Genomic DNA, 19,462 nt, shown 5'->3' on the forward strand with positions numbered 1-19,462 from the left:
CAACTCTGACATCCAGAGGATGGCGGACCAAGGCCCAACGCAGATGAAGTCCTGCAGCAGCCTGGGCACAGGGTGGCTGCACTCTCCCCTCCCCCACCTGACATTAACCCCTTCTGCAGGAGCCTGGCCCTTAGCTGACCCTTGCATCCCTACCCCTCCTCAGCCCTGAGGCCGCTGTTCCATTTTGGATCCTCCCACAGCCCGTCCCTTCAGAGGATCCCACATCAGTCCGCATTCTGGTGCCTGTGACGGGTGCCACGCAACCTCCTAAGCCATGGCTACAGCTCTGGGTGCCCCCCCCTCCCCCCAGGACAGGTGGCCGCCCCAGGACTGACCGCATGCTCCCTTGGTGTGGTGAGACCAGCCCCTTTATTGGGCAGTGCCGATGCCTGTGCACTGATCTTTGTGGAGAACACAGCATTAATCTTGGTTCTTCTGCAGGGACCCTGTGGCATAGAGGGTGAGTTGGCAAGCAGGGGGAGGGCGGGGGTGTGTGCCCTTGGGCCAGGCCTGGAGCTGTCCGGGCGTCGGGACAGTTGGTGGTTTCTGGCTGCCACCTTCTTGCTGTGGAAGTGGGGGTGAGAGTTGTGTTGCTGATTGCGGGCGCCATTTATGTAAAACGGCCAGCATGCTAGTAACAAAGACCATGGCTGCTGTCTATTAAGCGCTTAACCTGTGCTTGGCCTGGTAGTTTATAGGCACCACTTCCGCCATCCTCACCGCACACCGCCACGGGGGGAGGAGGAGCCGAGGGTCAGAGTGACTTGTCTGAGGCAACACGGCTGGGGCTCCCTTTGCCTCCTATTTACTCCCCAGTTTTCAATTCCTTTGACTCTTTACCACCGTCTCCACTGGGCTGGATCTGAGTTCTTAGATGCTGAGGCAGAGAGGCCTCGATTGACTCACACCAGGTAGGTGCTGCTTTGCAAAACAAGCACCTTCGGACCTTCTTTTCGCCGGAGAAGAATCAGTGTCTTGTTGGGTGCTGCCCACAGGTGAGTTTTGTTTTGTTTACCCAACATTTATAAGCATGTGGGCCGAATGCAGCCAGTCTGGAAGCCTCACACATTTGGATTTCTGGCTTCTCTGGATTTAGAAGATCTGGCAGCAATGAGCTCCCATCACCACATGGCAGCATTTGTCCAGAGCCAATCAGCTACTGTCCTCGTTGGAGACCTATGTCCTCTCATTTGCCACAGTCCCACTATTCCCTGTTACCCCAACACTGGAAACCAATGGCCTTTTATCGTCATATTCTCAGTTCTCCTTTTATACTGGGTCCAATTTACACATGATGTTGTATGCCCAGGAAGGCGTCTGAGCTTGCCCCTGGAGTAGATGTGTTAGCTCAGACTGTCTTCTTTGGCTCCTATTGGGTCCCCCGAAGCACTGAGAGGGAAGGCTGGGTCCCCTTAAAGTTAGTGTCCGCTGTAGAGTTCCCAGACCCGTCTTGTTTTTCCATCCATGTGTTGAAGGGTGAGGCATGGGCCAGATTTTCACATCTCATCTCTTGACCTGCTGCTTCTCAGAGGGTGTCAGCCTCACCCTGCAGCCAGGCACAAGGCTTCAGGATTCAGTAGGCACCCCATCTGGGGGACCCCCAGCCTGCCCACTGGTAGCCTCAGATGGGGCCACATCCCCACTAATGAATAAAGTCTCTTTAGTGTGACACCTGTTGACCCTCCTGGAGAGAGAGGGCGTGTGAGTCAGCTCCATCTTATCCTCCTCGGTTGGCGTGACCCATGGGCAGCAACGGAAAGCGATCCGGAATCCAGAGCGAAACCTGGGGGGATGGAGGGCAGCTGGAGCAGGGGGTGAGGGGACAGTGACAGGAGCTGTCGTGTGGCTTCCCCCACCTGCAGGAGCCCAGCTCCCCTTGAGGAAAGGCACTGCCTCACTCCCAGGAGCCCTATCTTTAGGAGACACGGTCCTTAGTAGATTTGATTTTTTGAAATAGCCAGGAGTAATCGGAAGCTAAGTCTAGTGATGGAAGTGGGTGACCGAGCCGAAGGACACCACTTGTTATAACCAACAGACAAAAAGAAACCAAGTATAAAGTATATAGAAACAACAGGTTTTCTTGTTTGGCTTGTTCACTGACTTGTAAAGGAATGTTCATAGGAGTCTTAAAAAATTGGGACTTTGGCAATGTTGGGTGGAATAAGGGTGCTCTCCCAAGAAAACATACACTTGGAACTATGAAGTTTGGTACGTTTGCATAAAAAAAACCCTCTCAGCATCACTGAGATGTAACTAGAGATTCACATACAAGTTAGGGATAAGAGGAAGCCGGTCGGGAGTGGAGGAAATGGGCTGGCGTATAGCGAGCACTGGCCTGTCGGGGAGGAAGAGAAATAGATGAGAGCCTGTTTGACTGCCGAGAAGGGGAGAGAACTACTGCCTGTTCCCAGGAACCACACGCTTCCATGGTCCAGAAGAGCAGGTCTGACTTTCGCTCCTTGCCTTGTGGCTCTTCCAGACTCCACGGTGCGGCCCAACAAATGCCTTTACTGAGGGAGCTTAGTGGCCTCTGCGCCTCGCACCCACGCTCAGCACATCCCCGCCTGAGCTAACCATCACCCTCCCACACCCCTTCCTCATTGTCCTCCGCATCTCAGTTCCTGACAACTGGCGACTCTATCCTTGTCCTTCCGGTTATTCCGGCCAAGAACCTGGGAGTCATCCTTGATCTCCTCTCGCATGCCACCTCCCCTCCATCCACTCTGTTGGCGTTGCCTTAGCAATATCCAGACTCACCACGTCTCACCCCAGTCTAAGCCCACCGTCGTCGCCTGGATTACTGCGCTAGCCTAACCATCGTCTCCCTCTTTCCCCTTGCCGCGCTGTGGTCTGCTTCCGGCACAGCTGCCAGACTGATTCTTTTCAAAGGGACGTCAGAGCGTGTCTCCTAGGCTCAGCCCCACAGAGCTCCCCAGGTCAGAGTACCAGCCAAGTCCTCCCTTGACCCCAAGGCCTTTGCCTTGGCTGTTCCCTCTGCCTAGAACTCTTCCCAGACGGTCCGCTCAACCTTCAAGTCTGCTCAAAAGACTCCTCCAGAAGGCCTACCCTGACCACCCTGTGAAATTGTACCCCATGCCCACTACCTCCCCCAGCCCTTCCTATCCTTCTTACCCGGCTCTCATTTTTTCTCTTTTCTGTAGGACTTACACCTCATGCCTCATGTACTCACTATGTCTGCTTGTTGTCTGGCCCCCTCACTAGAATGTCAGCTCCCGGAGGAAAGGAGCGTTGTTTCTGTTCACCGGTGTCTCCGAAGTGCCTGGAACAGTGCCAGGCACACACAGCCCCTTGGTGGTCATATTCTCCACAAAGGTTCCTGCCAGGAGCACCGGTGTCATCAAACACTGAATGACTCCGAACTTGTCTCAGGAACTTGTCTCAGGGGAGGTGGCATGCGAGAGGAGATCAAGGATGACTCCCAGGTTCTTGGCCTGAATAACCGGAAGGACAAGGATGGAGTCCCTTGGGGAAGCAGAGCCCTGGCGACAGTCTCCTTGGGTAGCAGACACTGTGTGCTGGTGGCCCCTCGTGTGACAGTCCGTCCCCAAGTTCTGCAAGCTGCATGCAAGAGAGATGTGTTGTGTGGGGATAAGATTACAGGTCTTGGAGAGACATGGATGCTGGCTCCATTGCTTGCTGTGTGAGTTTAGGAAAAAAGTCATCTTTTCTGAGACTCAGTTTCCTCATCTGTAAAATGGGAATGAACACCTCGCTCCCTCTATTATCTGCTTACCTTGCAAGAGACAATTGAGGGTTCTGGCACCCACTAAACACTCAAAACACTGTATAGTTTTCTCACGTCCTTCTGGCCTTCCCCAGGTGGGCAGGATGTCTGAACAACAAAGACCCTAATGGCTTGAGTGGCTTGGACATGTGGGCAGGGAGGTGACAAAAAGGCATGAGCAAAGAGGCCCAGGGCTAACCTTGCCCCTATCACTCTCGGCTAAGGTCAGACTCAGTGTCCACCTCTCAGCTCCTCTGGCCTGACCCCACCTTCGGGGTTCCTGAGGCTGCATGGCCTGCTCTGCAAGCAGGGCTCCTGGGTGCTGGGGTTTCTGCCTGGCCCAGCTCCTCCCACCTCTCCAAGTGCCCAGAGCAAATGCCAGCCCGTCTCTGCGGCTCTGCTTCCTCCGCAGCACACAGTGGGGAGAACCAGGTGGAGTCAGGGAGGACTGAGGCCGTGGCTCCATCCTCCCTGGCTGTCTCTGCCAAAGTCACATCCCAGCTGCCCCGAACACCCCTCAAGGGCAGGAAATGCACCGTGATCTTCCCAGGGAGCAGGCTGCCCCTCCGCCAGGCGTGGCTCTGGGTCTCCGATCGCGTGCTCCCCACTGCTTGGTGCTCTCCTCACCCAAGGACCGTCCTTGGTTCTTCTCATTGCAGGAGCTCTTAAAAGTGTCAGAGCAGCCCTGCCGGCATGGCTCAGTGGTTGAGCGTCGACCTAGTCACGGTTTGATTCCTGGTCAGGCCACAGGCCCAGGTTGTGGGCTCAATCCCCTGTGTGGGGTGTGCAGGAAGCAGCCAATCAATGATTCTCTCTCATCATTGATGTTTCTCTCTTTCTCCCTCTTTGAAAACAATAAAAATATATTTTTTAAAAATGTCAGAACAGATGAGGTCTTTTACTTGGCTCCTTCCTTCCTCCCTCTCTGTCTGTCCTTCTGCCTCTCTGCTTCTCCCCTTCCTTCCATCTCTCGGTCCCTCCCTCTCCTGGTTCCAGATGTAACCTCAGAAGAGAGAGCAGGAGCAGGCACATGGTGAGAACAATGGGGCAAGGCTTTGGGGAGGAGGCGGGCTCACACCAGGAGGAGGGTGCCGTGGGCTCACTGTGAGGATGGCAATCCCATGGGGATTAGGGGGCACAAGGACACAGGGCACAGGCTCAAGCTGCTCAGGGAAGGCCAGACAGGGCCCGGCCTTGGGGCCCTGAGGGCTGAGGAGAGGGGCCGGATGAGGACTCACCTGCGGTTGAGGCAGCAGTAGATGATGGGATTGTACATGGTGGAGCTCATGGCCAGCCAGAAGAGCGCCAGGTAGACCTGCTGAATGAACTTGTGGCAGTAGATGTCCTCCTGGAAGTTGCCCAGGATGAAGTAGAGGTGGTAGGGCAGCCAGCAGATGGCAAACGTCACCACCACCACCACCATGGTCTTCACAAACTGTGCGGGGAAAGGCTTAGGTCACCCCTCACCTGGAAGCCTCAAGCCACCATCCTCCCCGGGGCGGGGTGGGGTGCCCCTCTTGCCAGCCTGGGAAGCCCTCAGCAAGCAGGTCCTGTCTACCTCGATGGCCTCAGTCCCCTGGGGCACCCGCTGCTCACTCCTGGGCCCTTCGTGTAAGGCTTCTGCTCAGCCTGGTCCCTCTGCCCACCGTGCTGTCTTTCCTTTGAAGTCCTCACTCCCCGAATCCCAACTCAGTGGCCACTTCTTTTAACAGGCGCCCTGGATCCCTTGTGGATGAGGCTCACTCCTAACCCCATCCTTTGGGAGTCCCTATGCCAGCTATGGGTCTCCAGTCCCGCTGCCCTCCCTGAGGACTGTGTCTGCCACAGCCCTTCTGTCCATAGGTATGAGGCTCCAACCTGGGACCCCAGCCTGTGCCCAGGGCCCAGCTGACACACACCCCCTCCCATGGCTGGTTTCAGCAGGTGCCCTTGAGCACGGCCCAGTACCCCATGAGGGATGGAAGACAGGCCCGGGCTGGCAAATGGAGAGCAGCTCTCCATGCGGAGGAACACCCACATGGTGCCCTATATCCAACCATCTCCCCGAATTGCCCTGAAAATGTCCAAATAGATGAGAAGTCGAGACTTGGACCTGATGCACGATGCGATTAACCTGTCGCCTGCCTGCTTGCCTCACAGGAAGCGGGCAAGGCAAGGAGGAGCTCTGAGCCTGCACCAGGACCTCTGGGGGCCTGTGTGGGAGGGAGGAGGGGGAACACTGGCCCCTCCTTTGGAAATTGAAGGCGGATGATGTGGCCGGGAGGCAGCCCAACCTCCGTGATCTCTGAGGGCTGCAGTTCCAGCATCAGAGAATTCTGTGATCCTAGCAAGGAGCTTCCTGTAGTTCTGCAGGACTTCTGAAATTCAACATTCTGCTGACTCAGCGGTGCAAGATTTTACTGTCATTCTAAGGTGCTTGGAGGTCTCTGGAATTCTGTGGGGCTTTAGGATTTCCCGATTTTCCTAACATTCTGGGAAGTTTCTTTAACGTTGTGTTTAGCTAAAGACCAAGGGCAAGTCGGCCTGCCCTGGAAGAACGAATTCAGGCTCCGGCCAGGACTTGTGGCTCCTGTGCTCCGCGGCGCCCCCCTGAGGGCGGGCCTGGAGCCCAGAAGAGCGGCTCCGGGCCCGCCCCTCCCCATCCAGCCCCCAACCAGCCCACCTTCTTCTTGGCCTGCAGGTACTGGGAGTTGGCGCCGTGAGCATGGTACCCGGGCACCCCGCGTCTCCACAGCGTGAAGCCGATGACGCTGTAGGCGAAGAACATCACCGCGAGGGGCAGGAAGTAGATGAGGGCGATCACGGAGAGGTGGTACCTGGAGGGAGAGCCAAGGGCCTGGGCACGGGTGGTACAGGGGCGACTTCGGCCTCCGCCAGCCCTCAGTCCCCAGGACCCCGCAGGCGCCCCTGAGCTGCCCTCGGGTCGCCCCTGGCGCACCCCCCCGCCCCCCAGGCCTTAGTTTGAGTTAAGGAGGATAAATAAATAAATAAATAAGGCAACGTCAGCCAGCACCTGCCCATAGGGGTCTCTCCGGCTGCAGGAGGGAACCAGTGCTAGCCCTCCGTCCGCCCGTGATAGACAAGCATCAAAAAAGGGAGTCAGTGGGAAGGAAGAAGTTAACCAAGTCATACATTTGTTTAAAACTTAAAATGTCATTAAGTGCAAAGGAGGAAGTAAACTTACTTATCCGCCCCCATCGCTACTCACAATTCAGAATCTCTCCTTCCAGAACCACATGTGTGTACAAGTGTTGCCTGAATCGTGGGTGTGCATCAGCCCCAGGGAGCAGGTGCTCATACCCTGCCTTCCCACTGCCCCTTCTCAGGGAGGGAGGCCGGTGATAACGTGGGGAACACCGCCTCCCAGTGGCCAGTCCCGGAATAGTCTGCTCTCCATCCCTCCCTGAGCCAGAAAATGGGAATTCGTCACTACGGGACTGGCTTTGCAGCAGGGAGTCCTTCTGAGAAGGTGGGGTGCAGGATAGGGACAAGACCCCAGGCAGGGCCTGCCCTCGAAACTCAACAGTCCCCAGGAACAGGCTTCTCAGAGGAATGGCGCCTTCACCAATACTGAGGCCACAGCGCCGCCCTCTTCTGGCGGGTGCCCGGGACAGATGGGGACCAGGAAGGGGCAGTGTTGGAGGGCACGTGTTAGAGGAGGCAGGAATGGGGCTGTGTTGCATGGTGACCTGGCAGCCCTCAGCTCAGATCCTCATGCTTGGGGCAGCTGGGTCCCTGTCGGACTAAACCTGCCACCTCCAGGTTTGTGGTCGTTTGTCCCCTATTTATGCCGCCACATACTGAGGTGCCACTTCTGTGACAGGCATGGTGCTGGGGCTTCTGGGCATTTTCTCCTATGTGCTCACAACAGTCCTTGGACAAGGTCCTTCCACTAATAATCCCCATTTGAGAGAGAAGGTTAAGAGACTACGAAGGGTCTTCCAGCAGCAGGGACAGAGTAGGACTCCAAGCCCTCAACCAGTTCTTCATCCTCTACAACCGACCATGCCACGCTTGGGCGTCAGGAAGCCACGCCATGAGGACTAGGCATATGGAGGCCCAGAAGGGGAAGGGCTTACCTGGGACACACAGCAGCTGGACCACCCTGAGGTTGGTTTACCCCCCCCCCGCCCCCAGAGCCCTTGGCACCCACCTCAGCACAGGCAGGCACCAGGCATCCCCCAAAAACATCCAGGCTGCATCCTCTGCCCTTCCTTCCTGCCTCAATACCCTGACCCGTGTGGCCCGAGCTTTTACAGTGCCCTCCCCCAAACACAGACCTACACACACATTCCTGACCGTACCTGTGTGCACACACACATCCACAAGCACACCCACATACTTATACACACACAAATACTCACAGACATGAGTGGGGAAGTGTACCTGCACACGCAGTGTCACATGCACATGTGCATGCATCCATATTCTCGTTTAAGGGCACACACCCTGAAGGGCCAGAGTGGGGCCAGGGGGAGACTGGGCTCTGAGGCAGGACCACCTGTGTTTAGCTCCTTCCTTCACCACTTACTAGCTGAATGGTCTTGGGCACATTACTTAGTTTATTTATTTATTTTTATTTTTAAAAAAATATATTTTATTGATTGTTTCCAGAGAGGAAGGGAGAGAAATAGAGAGTTAGAAACATCGATGAGAGAGAAACATCGATCAGCTGCCTCCTGCACACTCCCTACTGGGGATGTGCCCGCAACCCAGGTACATGCCCTTGACTGGAATCGAACCCGGGACCCTTCAGTCCGCAGTCCGACGCTCTATCCACTGAGCCAAACTGGTTAGGGCTCATTACTTAGTTTATTAGTACCTCAGTTTCCTCATCTGAAAAATGGGAATAATAATAATACATATCCCATAATATTAAGAGAAGTAGATGAGTTCATATATGTAATATTCTTAGAACAAGCCTGACACTTAGTACTTGATGTTACTTGTAGTATACATGTGTACTCACATATCCCAAGTACACTCACAGACACGTGTGTACACACATGCACACACCCTACACATATGTACATGCATGGATGTACAAACACACAAGCACACACATTGGCAGGTGTATGCACATGTACACACACCCATGCTTCCCCCACCCCCAGGCCTTACCAAAGGAGCACCTTGCCACCGTTGTCTTCGGGCCAGGCCACTACGCACTTGGTGGCTCCCTGGTCCATGATGATGGTGGAGTAGAAACACTGGGGAAAGGCGAGGGCCAGGGCCACCAGCCAGATGCCAGCAATAACTGCTCTGGTGCCAGGGGCTGAGAGCCGTGGCTGGAAGGGGTGGACGATGGCTATATACCTGTGAGCAAGGGACAGTATAAGCAGTGGGCGCCTTCCTGTCACACCAGCCCCTTCTGCTCCCCCACTGCAGGCCCACACCCTCTAGCCCCGTTCCCCACATGCTGCTGGTGACCTGCAGAGAGCCAGCGGGGCTGCTGGCTTTCCCACAGCCACCTGGCACACTGTGGCCTAAACCCCAGCCCAGACCCCCAGTACACGCCTCCTCTGAGAATGGACTTGCTCTCCGTGGCCACAAGAGAGCAGTATGGCCATTTTGGAAGTCCATCTCCGAACATCTGTCTGAAGCTCAGCCCTAGGCCAGTCCCTCTTCTGCTCAGAAACCTGAGCAGAGCCCAACAGTCCCCTGGACAGAGCCCACAGTAGCGCTGCCGCCAGCGTTCTGCAATGGTGGAAACGCTCTCCATATGCACTGTCTTGTTTGGGCAGTTTTAATTAGAATTTAAATAGGCACATATGGCCACAGCTACGTTATCGGACAGCACAGGCCCAAACCTTTAAACGCGGCATTCAATGCCCTCTGCACGTGGCCAGTGCACTGTCCAGCCTCCTGTGTCACTGCTTCCCGCACCTTCCCTGGCTCCCTCTGGTGGTGGAACAGCCTGCCTGTGTGACCCTCTGCGGGTATAGCACACAGGATTACAAAGACAATCGGTTATACTGAAATACCATCATTAAAATATAAAGTAAAGTTGGGGTATTATAGTAATATGTCCGCTTCTTTATCCATCCACTAAACAACAAGATCTACCAGCAGGTCTGGAAACTGGTGATTTTGAAGTAGTGATTGATGAGTGTAGGCGATACTTTGAGATTTCTGCACAACAGAAGTACCTGTGATACCGGTATCTACTGGTGACAGTCCCAGGCCCTGCTGGAGTCCCAGCGAACCGTGGTGTGCTGCCTACATTGGTAACTGCGACCTTCCTCCAAATTCATGACCCCTCATTTCGCTCACAGTCCACGGTCACAGCTGGTGCACCTCTGGACTAGAAAACTATTGACCCAGCCCTGCCCACCCTGTGACACTGACTTCTCCCTTGACTGTGGCCTGGCCCCGGGCCAGACCTACCCCTCCACAGCCCGGACCCAGGCCGAGTACCTTAGCAGGAGGGCTAGGCCATGTTCCTCAAGGTTCATCTTTTTTTTTTTTTGACCCTTCTTTTAAAAAATAAATATATTATTTTTTGATTTCAGAGAGGAAGGGAGAGGGAGAGAGAGATAGAAATGTCAATGATGGCAGTGCCCTTGGTGGTCCCGGATCTGCCTCTTGCTTCAACAGTGTTTGGACGGAACAGACCCAGGGACGCCCCTTCTTCCAGCCTCTGGTCACCCTCCTGCGTCTTACCAGTCACCACCTTCAGAAGCACCTCTGTTTTTCCTACCGTAACTCCTTATTGCCGAACAACCATGAGCTCCCAAATTCGTCAGGATTATTCCACCGAGGAGGAGGCTGTGGTCCACCGCCTGGCCAGCCTGCCTCTGCGGGCCCCCACACCGCCCTCTCCCTGGGCTTCTATTTTGGCTACAATGGTGTAGCTCTGGGGGGCGAGGGGGCGGGGCGGGGGCCACTCCTTCCCCGAGGTGGCGGAGGAGAAGCATGAGGGCCCTGAGCGCCTCTTAAAGCTGCAAAACAAGCGCGGAGGCCGCATTCTCCTCCAGGACGCCCTGAAGCCGCCCAAAGTGAGCGGGCAAAACTCAGGACGCCATGGAGCCGCCCTGGCCTTGGAGAGGAACCGGAACCAGGCCCTTTGGATCTTCAGGCCCTGGTTCTACCCGCACAGACCCCTGTGACTTCCTGCAGAACCACTTCCGGGGTGAGGAGGTGAGGCTCATCAAGAAATGGGCTACACCTGACTCACCCCGCAGGCTGCCACCCCCAGGCTGGGCTGGGCGAGGCTCTCTTCGAATGGCTCACCCTCAAGCACAACTAGGAGCCTTTGGAGCCCAGAGGCCTTTGAGGGGCCCCTCTGCATCCCCTGGTGTCTGGCTTTAACCTGAGCCTCGCCCCAAAACTATTAGCCATTCTTTTAACACCCTGAAGCCCTCTCCCGTGCATTGGACCAAATAAAACAATAAAGTTTTTTGCAGCCAAAAAAAAAAAAAAAAAAGAAAGAAAGAAAGAACAAGAAAAAGAAATCAATGATGAGAATCATTGATTGGCTGCCTCCTGCATGCCCCTTACTGGGTGTCGAGCCCACAATCCAGGCATGGGCCTCAAACAAGAATTGAACTGTGACCTCCTGGTTCATGAGTTGATGCTCAACCACGGAGCCACACTGGCTGGGTCCTCAAGGTTCTTGAGGATTCTGCACCCCCATCGACGATGTAGGTGACCAGAGTCAACGGGTGGGCTTAGGTGTCCTTCCTGCTCTAGGAGGTGGGGTGGGAGAGGAGGGCTCTTCTTCGTGGTCTATTACAGAGGAACGGCCTGGGACAGTAGGACCGGCCTCACGTGTTATTTATTACTTATTTATTTGTTATTTATTATTTACTTGGCCCTTGCCCTGAGCTGTATGCCTTGAGGTCTGGGGCATGAAGTGATCAACCGACTGTGCATTCCCCCCCCCCCCCGTCTTGGTGAGGACTCGCTCGTGCTGCCCCTCACGCCCCCCAGGCATGCTCCTGCCACGGGCTGTGGCTGTGGCTGCTGCTGCACCTGCTGCCTGGAACATTCCTTTCTGTTTGCTCAAATCCTACCCTCACAACGAGTCCAGTTCTGACGCCCCGTCTAACAGTACAACCTGCCCCCCCCAACACACACACCCTAGCACCTCGGGTTCCCTTTCCCCTTCCTAACATTCCCCATAGCACTGCTGGAGTCCCGGCGAACTGGGACTCCACATGCCATAAATAATTTATTTATGCATGCATTTATTATTTAACTTCTCACCAGGGCAGGCATTTTTCTGTTCTCCCCGCCTCCCTTCAATGCCCAGAACAGTATCTCTACATAGTAGGCATTGAACATATGAATGACTGAAGAAATGAATGGACAAGTCTCCACTCTTACCACCCTGACGGGAGCCACCCTCCTCTCTCACCTGGATTACTATTCAACAGCCTCCTGCCTGGTCTCCTGGAAGTTTTAAAAAGGAAGTTTTTATGAGGTCATGATTTGGGGACTATTGTCTCCTATTGCTGTGCAGTGGGGCCTTGACTTACGAGTGTCCTGACTAACGAGTTTTTTGAGATACCAGCTGTCTCTCAGCCGATTTTTTGCATTGAGTTGATAGAGTAATTTGAGTTAACGAGCTCCTTAACGAGCTCGGTCTCGGAACGAATTAAACTCATAAATCAAGGCCCCACTGTATATTCCCAATGCCTGAAATAGAGGACACACTCAAAATACTTGTTGAGTAAAAGGAAGAAAATCTTAGTGGGACTTTCAGTTATATCTGGGGGGTGTTTAGTGTCTTTTTTGTGGTGGTAATGGTGTGTGTGTCTGGGTTCCGGTCACCTGGTCCTGCCCTTGACTTGCTGGATGACCGCAGGGGATCCTGTACATCTCTCTAGCCTCAGTTTCCCTGGATGAAAAATTAGAACGTGTGTCTAGACCAGCGGTTCTCAACCTGTGGGTCGCGGCCCCTTTGGGGGTCGAACGACCCTTTCACAGGGGTCGCCGAAGACCATAGGAAAACACATATATAATTACATATTGTTTTTGTGATTAATCACTATGCTTTAATTATGTTCAATTTGTAACAATGAAAATACATCCTGCATATCAGATATTTACATTACGATTCATAACAGTAGTAACATTACAGTTATGAAGTAGCAACGAGAATAATTTTATGGTTGGGGGTCACCACAACATGAGGAACTGTATTAAAGGGTCGCGGCATTAGGAAGGTTGAGAACCACTGGTCTAGATGAATGGTTTTAAAACTTCCTTTTTGTTGTTAATTAGTAGAAACAAATTTGTCAAATGAAGTCTTCAGAGAAACTAGAATAAAACAGCCAAGAGCAGAGAAGTGAGCTGCTGTAGGTGAGAGGTTGCTGGGGTAGTTGGGTTGGGCTGGGGGACCGTGAGCCGCATCAAACCGTCCTGACGAGGCATCTGCGTCTCCGAGGGTCCAGGCTCCCACCCTGCCTCCCACACTTTCCTCTGTTTCTTTTTGTTTGTCTCAACCACACTCCCCCAGGGGCACACAGTCCCCCCCTGCGTTCACACCGGGCCCTGCTTGCCCCAGCGCCCGCTTTACAGGGATCTTGTATCTGCCCACTGATCACTCCTCCATCCCTCCCCGAGCCCTTCAGCAGAAGTCAGCCTGCAGCCCCTGACAGCAGCCACGGGACAATAATGGTCTCCGTGTAATGATATGCTAACTGCATGCAATATTAACCCCCTCCTCTTCTAATCTCTCTAGGAATAGGAAAACCGTATGAGCAATTTCCTTGTAGCAAAAGAAAGACACCACAGCAAAGAGCAACTGCAGAATAGAACACTCCAGAAAGTTCCTTAAACACTGCCACTCTTGTCCTGCCTTGAACAACCATCTGGTGTAAAGTCCTCCCTGAGTGTAGCCTTCACCGCACCTGCTTCAGCCCCACAGTCCCTGCCTTCCCGAAGCGTAGGTTTGGATCATGACCCGGTTGGGAGGCAAGTCCCTGGGTTCAGTCACCAGCCCCGTCTGAGCCCCAGCAGCGTGAGCCGGCTCCCCCCAGCTTCTCCCAACCCCCACCGCCTCTTGCCTGTCTGCGGCGATGGCGGTCATGGAGTAGATGCTGACGAACATGACCGTGACGGGGAAGAGGTTCTGGAAATAACAGAAGGCGCGGCCGAAGTACCAGATGTTGTGGCTGGCGTAGACGAAGTTGAAGACAGCGTTGAAGGCGGCCATGCAGAGGTCGGCCAGGGCCAGGTTGACAATGAAGTAGTTGGTGACCGTGCGCATCCTCTGATGGGCCAGGATGATCCAGATGACCGTGGCATTGCCCGTCACGGCCACCAGCACGAGGACCAGGTAGGCCGCAGCCCACAGTGCCAGCTGCCAGCCGGGCATGGAGAAGGTGGTGATGCCCGTGGTGTTGCTCTCAAGGCCAGAGGAGATGTTGGCATCAGTCTCCACAGTACAGGTCCCCATGGCTGCCTCTGGGTCTGGCTCCTCAGCTCCTTCCGCAGCCTGGTGCCCTGCCCGGATATGCCATTGGAGAGGAATCCCCTGGGTGTGAGTATATGGGGGAGAGAGAAGTAGGTGCAAACCCAGGCACGTCAGGGAAAGCAGGGGTCACTCCCAAGTCTCAAGCAGAGATGAGTCTGGCTGAGGGAGAGCTGGTTCCAGGGCCATTGGCATTTCAGCTCCCCGTGTCCTGGCCAGACTTCTGCAATGGCACCTGGAACTCAAGCGTCCGAGACACGGCTTCAGAGCAGGCGATGTCCTTGCAAATGATCAGTTAGTCACCGCTTCACTGCAGAGATGGAAAAACAGATTCCAAGGGGAGGTGACCATGTGACCAGCCCAAGTCACTCAGTACATTGGTGACAAGCCAGGACGCAAGCCCAGGTCCCCCCTAATATTATTCAGGAACCGGCCTGAGTCAGATGAGCACACAGCAGCAGTCTTCGATTCCACAGGTCAGCCGCTGTCTCCCCAGGCTTTGGGGTGCAGGCCGGGCTGCCAGCCCGTAGACCGCTGCCTTCCCCGCTGCTCCCCCGTGCGGGGCGGCCGAGGGCCTTGGCAGAGGTGCTGCCTGCTCATGAGACGGGGCTCTGGCTCCCGCCCCTCGTCCCAACCCTGCGTGGATGGCCCAGCCCTGTCTCTTGAGGAAACATTCAGGACTGGTTGCCAGGCAGGGAGAAGTGGGGGTGGCGGGGTGGGGGCTGGCATGAAGGGCACAGGCCTCGGTGGGGTGTTTATATTCAGCCCCGGCGAGGAGCTACGTGTTGAACGTGATTAGGAGCACATACTTGGGAGCCAGACTGGGTGAGAGTCAGCCCCAGTGATGCCAGGCAAGTCTCTTAACTTCTGGGAGCGTTGGCTTTCCCGGCTGAAAAGGATCGGGGGAAAGCGTCCACCTCGTGGCACACAGCCGGTCCTTGAATAACGTTATTTTGTTCCGTGTTGTTTCATCATAACATTAATGAGATGCCGTAGGAATTTAATTCTGTTTATATCAGTTAGCTTATGGTAAAGCTGGTTTTATCATGCATCGTTTTGCTTAACGTCGCAGAAACTATCGATGATATTAAATGAACACTATTGTCTTTGTGAGTTTTAAATGAGATACTGTGTGTAAAGTCTGTTTAGCATAGGGGACACCCCCCTACTCCCCCCTCAAAAGCTCGGGGCTCTGCAGGAAGGAGAAGACAGAACCCAAAGCATTTCTAACCAGTTCCTAGGTGACGCTAATGCTGCTGGCCCCGCGACCTCAGTTAACCCCTCTCAGAGGACGGAGGACAAGGTCAGGGCTCGCTGCCTCTCCCGTGAGTCCCGGAAGGACTGGCTGGGGCTGCTCTGGGTTGTTGACTGTGTGCACGTGTGGGTGCTGAGCAGGGCAGCTAACTCCCAGGCAGCCGGAATTTGTCTGCTCACATACACCTGGGAGGCGGGGAGCGTGTCCCCCATTACGCAGAGGCGGGCTCTCTCACTAGCTCCGGTGGCATGCGCTTGTGTCCTGGAATCCAGCCCTGCGCCTTGGGGGGGGGGGGGGGGGGGCGGGTCTGCTCCCCGGTAGTCATGGGGCTCTTGGGACTCCTGCCCTCCCGCGCCAGCTCCAGGCACAGCTGGCCCAGTCCTGGCCAGGCCAACGGGGCAGAGGCCTGTCCCTCTCTGGAGAAAGCCACCAGCCTCTGTTTGGACGTCTGTCCTGGCCGAGGGGCCTCTGCCTTTGATCCCCTCGTCTGGCGGCGGCAGCAGCATCCACAGCCCTGGGGCTTATCTGTGTCTCCTGCTCTGCCGCCAGGGCTCTGAGGCAGACCGTGTGGGAGCAGGATGTAGCAAAGGCAACCTCTCTCTTCGCTGGTCCGCCTCCTGCTCCCAGGTAGCTGAATTTGTTGAGCTTCAGGTGCCAGCACACTGCAGGGCTGGCACCCTCGTGAGCGTGCCACCGGTCACAGAAGCCCCTAATAGTACAAATTCCCCATCATCCTGCCACCGCCATTGCATATGTCACCGGGGTTCTATTTGGAGCCATTAAACCTAAGAGCTATTATTCCCCCTTAAGCTATGTGTGCTTGCAGCTTTCCAGCTGTGTGCTGGTAGCTTCACGGAAGGTGAGGGTGAGGGGCCGCCCTGGACAAAGGGGTTACTTACTGATCAGCCTTGCTGCTTGGGGTGGACCTTCTGGGCCCATCGCTATATGACGCTCTTGACGGCTAGTCTTTGTTAAAAGAGAGAAAAAGTCTGAATTCCTTTAGCTCCTGTGGGCACATGAAGACGCTGGTTTGCTCATGGAGGTTTGTGTGTGGGATGGCCCTTCCACCAGGAAGTGGAGGGGGAAGGGCTGGCCCTCGGTTCTGCCGGGATTGGATGAGCTGATGGCGCACCGGGAGCCTCTAGAGCAGTGGTTCTCAACCTTGGCTGCACATTAGAATCACCTGGGAATCTTTTTAAAATCCTGATTTCTGGGCCTCATCCTCCGGAAATTCTGTTTCTTTGTTACTAATGTTGTGGCCCCACCCCATAACAAAGAAACAGAATTTCCGGAGGATGAGGCCCAGAAATCAGGATTTTAGAAAGATTCCCAGGTGATTCTATGTGCAGCCAAGGTTGAGAACCGCTGCTAGGAAGTGCCCCTGACTCAGAGCTTAGCGTGCAGGCTGTTTGTCAGGGATCCTCACCTGGGGAAGGGAGGAGGAAGCAGGAGTGGGCGGAGGAGGAAGTTGAGTTATGATGCGGTAAAGGGAGCCTTGGACAGCCCGTGGGCCGCTCTGGACTAGAATTTTCCTTTACAGTCACCCGGTGTTGGGCAAAGGTGGCCAGGCCTTACACTTCCACGTGGATCACTGGGTGTGTGCTGCCCCGAGAAGGGGTGTGGCCTTGCACAGGGCAGCTCTCTGAGCTGAGACAATGGCTGAAGGAGGGGAGAGCGGAGCACGGTCTGCCTCGGGCTCTCCAGCATCCTGTAGGGAGCCCGGGAGCCCAGGTCAGTGTGCACCGGGCCGAGCAGCAGCCTCCGGGACATGGGTGTGAGCTCGCCCGTGCTCCTCGAGATCTCTGTTCTTGTGGCTCTTGGGCTGGAGGCCTGAAGACTGGAGTTGAGAGGGGAGCTGTCTTTTTCCGGGGTTTGGAGGAGGAGAAGGTGGAGCAGCTGCAGGGGTGAGGGAAGGAGACGGAGAGAAGAGGGGCTCCAGGAAGGCCTGTGGACTGGGTGCTTCTGCAGCGGTGTCTGAGGGAGGGCACTGCGGGGCCTGGGCCACTCGGTCGTGACTTCAGAGAGTCACACAGCATCTCGGGCACTAGGCTGGGAAGGTCTGTGGGTCTCGTAGCCACCACATGGCTCCCTTGGACTGGGCAGCATGAGGACCATGACAACACAGGGAGCTTGTTATTCAGCTAAGGGAATCGGGTGGAAGGATCAGTCTTCGTTCCTGCTTTTTAAAGGGTTAAAATGTCCCTTCCTTCCTGAAATAATGGTGATGGCAGATGGGAGTTGGTCTGCTTTTCCTTTTCCCCTAAAATTGCTTACTGACTGGAATAAAAAGTTGGTGACACACAGGGTACCCTCCGTTAGGTTTTTGATATGTGATTGGTCCATGAAATTCAAGGACCCAGGAGCCCCAATCTAGTTCCTCATTTGGAGAAGAGGAGGGGGAGCCCCTCAGGGTGAAATGCCCGCCTGCCCAGGAGGTGAGGCCATGCCCCTGATCGCTTCCCTCTGTCCTCCTCGGCCTTTACTGGTCTGTCTGCCTCCTCTCTCTTGGGACCCATCAAAGCCACCTCCCTGGATAGGGAGCTCCTCAGGGCCTGGACTGTGTCTTGTTTATGTCTGGTGCCCAGGAGAGCTGCCAGCACACCACGAGTGCCCTATAAATGTTGGGTTGATTGAAAATGAATTACATTTAAAATATGACTCAGGGGTGAGGGACAGGGACTCTTATACATAGAATAGATATTATACATCTGTATAGCTACTTACATCTATATCTGACACAGATAGATGTGGAAGCCTTAAACTAATGAGACCAGCACTAATGATGGGATTTCAGGCAACTCTGAGTAGGCAGGGCAGTATAATGCCTGGCACATTGGCACATAGTAGATGCTCAATAAATGTCAGGTGAATAAGTGAATAACAAATGGTAAATGAAGTTTAAAATATCACCCTGCCAGGGGTGAAGGGAGTAGATCCTTGTTTTCACAGGATCTGAAGCTTAAACTGAAATCACATGTCTTCCTAGGAAGGGTGGGGCTTTTGGCGGACACTGGGGTCTCTGGAGCGTTCCAGAACTTATTCCTCATGGATAGCCCCTTTGCCTCTAAGCTAGAGGGTTCCAGGTGGCCCCTTTAGGAGATGAGCCCTGCGCCCCCTGTCCCCTGGCCTGAGCGTCCGTGGCCCAGGATCTGGGACTTCAGAGGGAGGAGAGAACTGGCCTCGGCCCAGAGCAAGGGCTGCAGCTGACGCCGTTGTTAAACCCTGAGTGTGCTGGGCCGCGCCACGCCTGAAAGCCTGAAGTTCATCTGGCTGGAAAAGAGAGGTGGAGTGTTTACATCTGCTGTGGTCCTGGTGTACACAGAGCTCAGAAGCACTGAACACAAAACGAGTTCATTTCTCAGCATCAGGCTCCAGCAAAACCTGCCCATTTATGGCAGGCGGAGGAGGAAGTAGGCGAGGCCGTCCTAGGAGGGGGCACCCCAACACCCGCTGGCTGGTTGGATAACTGGGGGTCATCCCAGAGACAGCCTGGGTGCAGACAGAGGGGACTTGGTGTCTGCCCGGGGCATTGGCAAATGTGGCAGCAAGCTCTGTGGGCGGATGAGGTGAGGCCAGGGGGTTGGTGAAGGGTCTGCCAAGCCCTGGGCCCTGTGGCATCTCTGTGGACTGGGCAGGCGCTCCGATGACCAGCCCAGAGTTAGGAGAAAAGATCACGTCTCTACCTTCAGGAAGCTCCCTTCCTTCCACTGGGGTTGGCACATAGCATATGCCCACTTATGTTTGCTAATTAAATACATAGCAACGGACACACTGAAACAACTTGGATGTAATATTAGGGATGCTTTTTTACTGTGGGTAATAATGACTTAAACACATAGGTTCTTTTAAAAAATACATTTTTATTGATTTCAGAGAGAAAGGGAGAGGGAAATAGAAACATCAATGATGAGAGAGAATCTTTGATTGGCTGCCTCCTGCACACCCTCTACTGGGGATGGAGCCTGCAACCTGGGCATGTGCCCTTGACTGGAATCGAACCCAGGACCCTTGAGTCCACAGGCCAATGCTCTATCCACTGAGC

The 19,462-nt window shown here is 54.7% G+C and overlaps 1 protein-coding gene across 1 annotated transcript; it reads right to left on the reverse strand.

Annotated features, from left to right (window-relative positions):
• Positions 1-1,566: 1,566 nt before the first annotated feature.
• Positions 1,567-14,441, reverse strand: TACR2 (tachykinin receptor 2). Its single transcript, XM_036337387.1, has 5 exons — positions 13,759-14,441; positions 8,867-9,061; positions 6,408-6,561; positions 4,984-5,180; positions 1,567-1,783 (listed from the first exon to the last, which is right to left on the reverse strand). Exons 1-5 carry the CDS (start codon positions 14,148-14,150, stop codon positions 1,567-1,569), a joined length of 1,155 nt encoding a protein of 384 aa, XP_036193280.1. The 5' UTR covers positions 14,151-14,441.
• Positions 14,442-19,462: the final 5,021 nt, after the last annotated feature.

This window comes from Myotis myotis, unplaced genomic scaffold (genome assembly GCF_014108235.1).
Source record: "Myotis myotis isolate mMyoMyo1 unplaced genomic scaffold, mMyoMyo1.p scaffold_m19_p_15, whole genome shotgun sequence".
Taxonomy (NCBI): Eukaryota; Metazoa; Chordata; class Mammalia; order Chiroptera; family Vespertilionidae; genus Myotis; species Myotis myotis.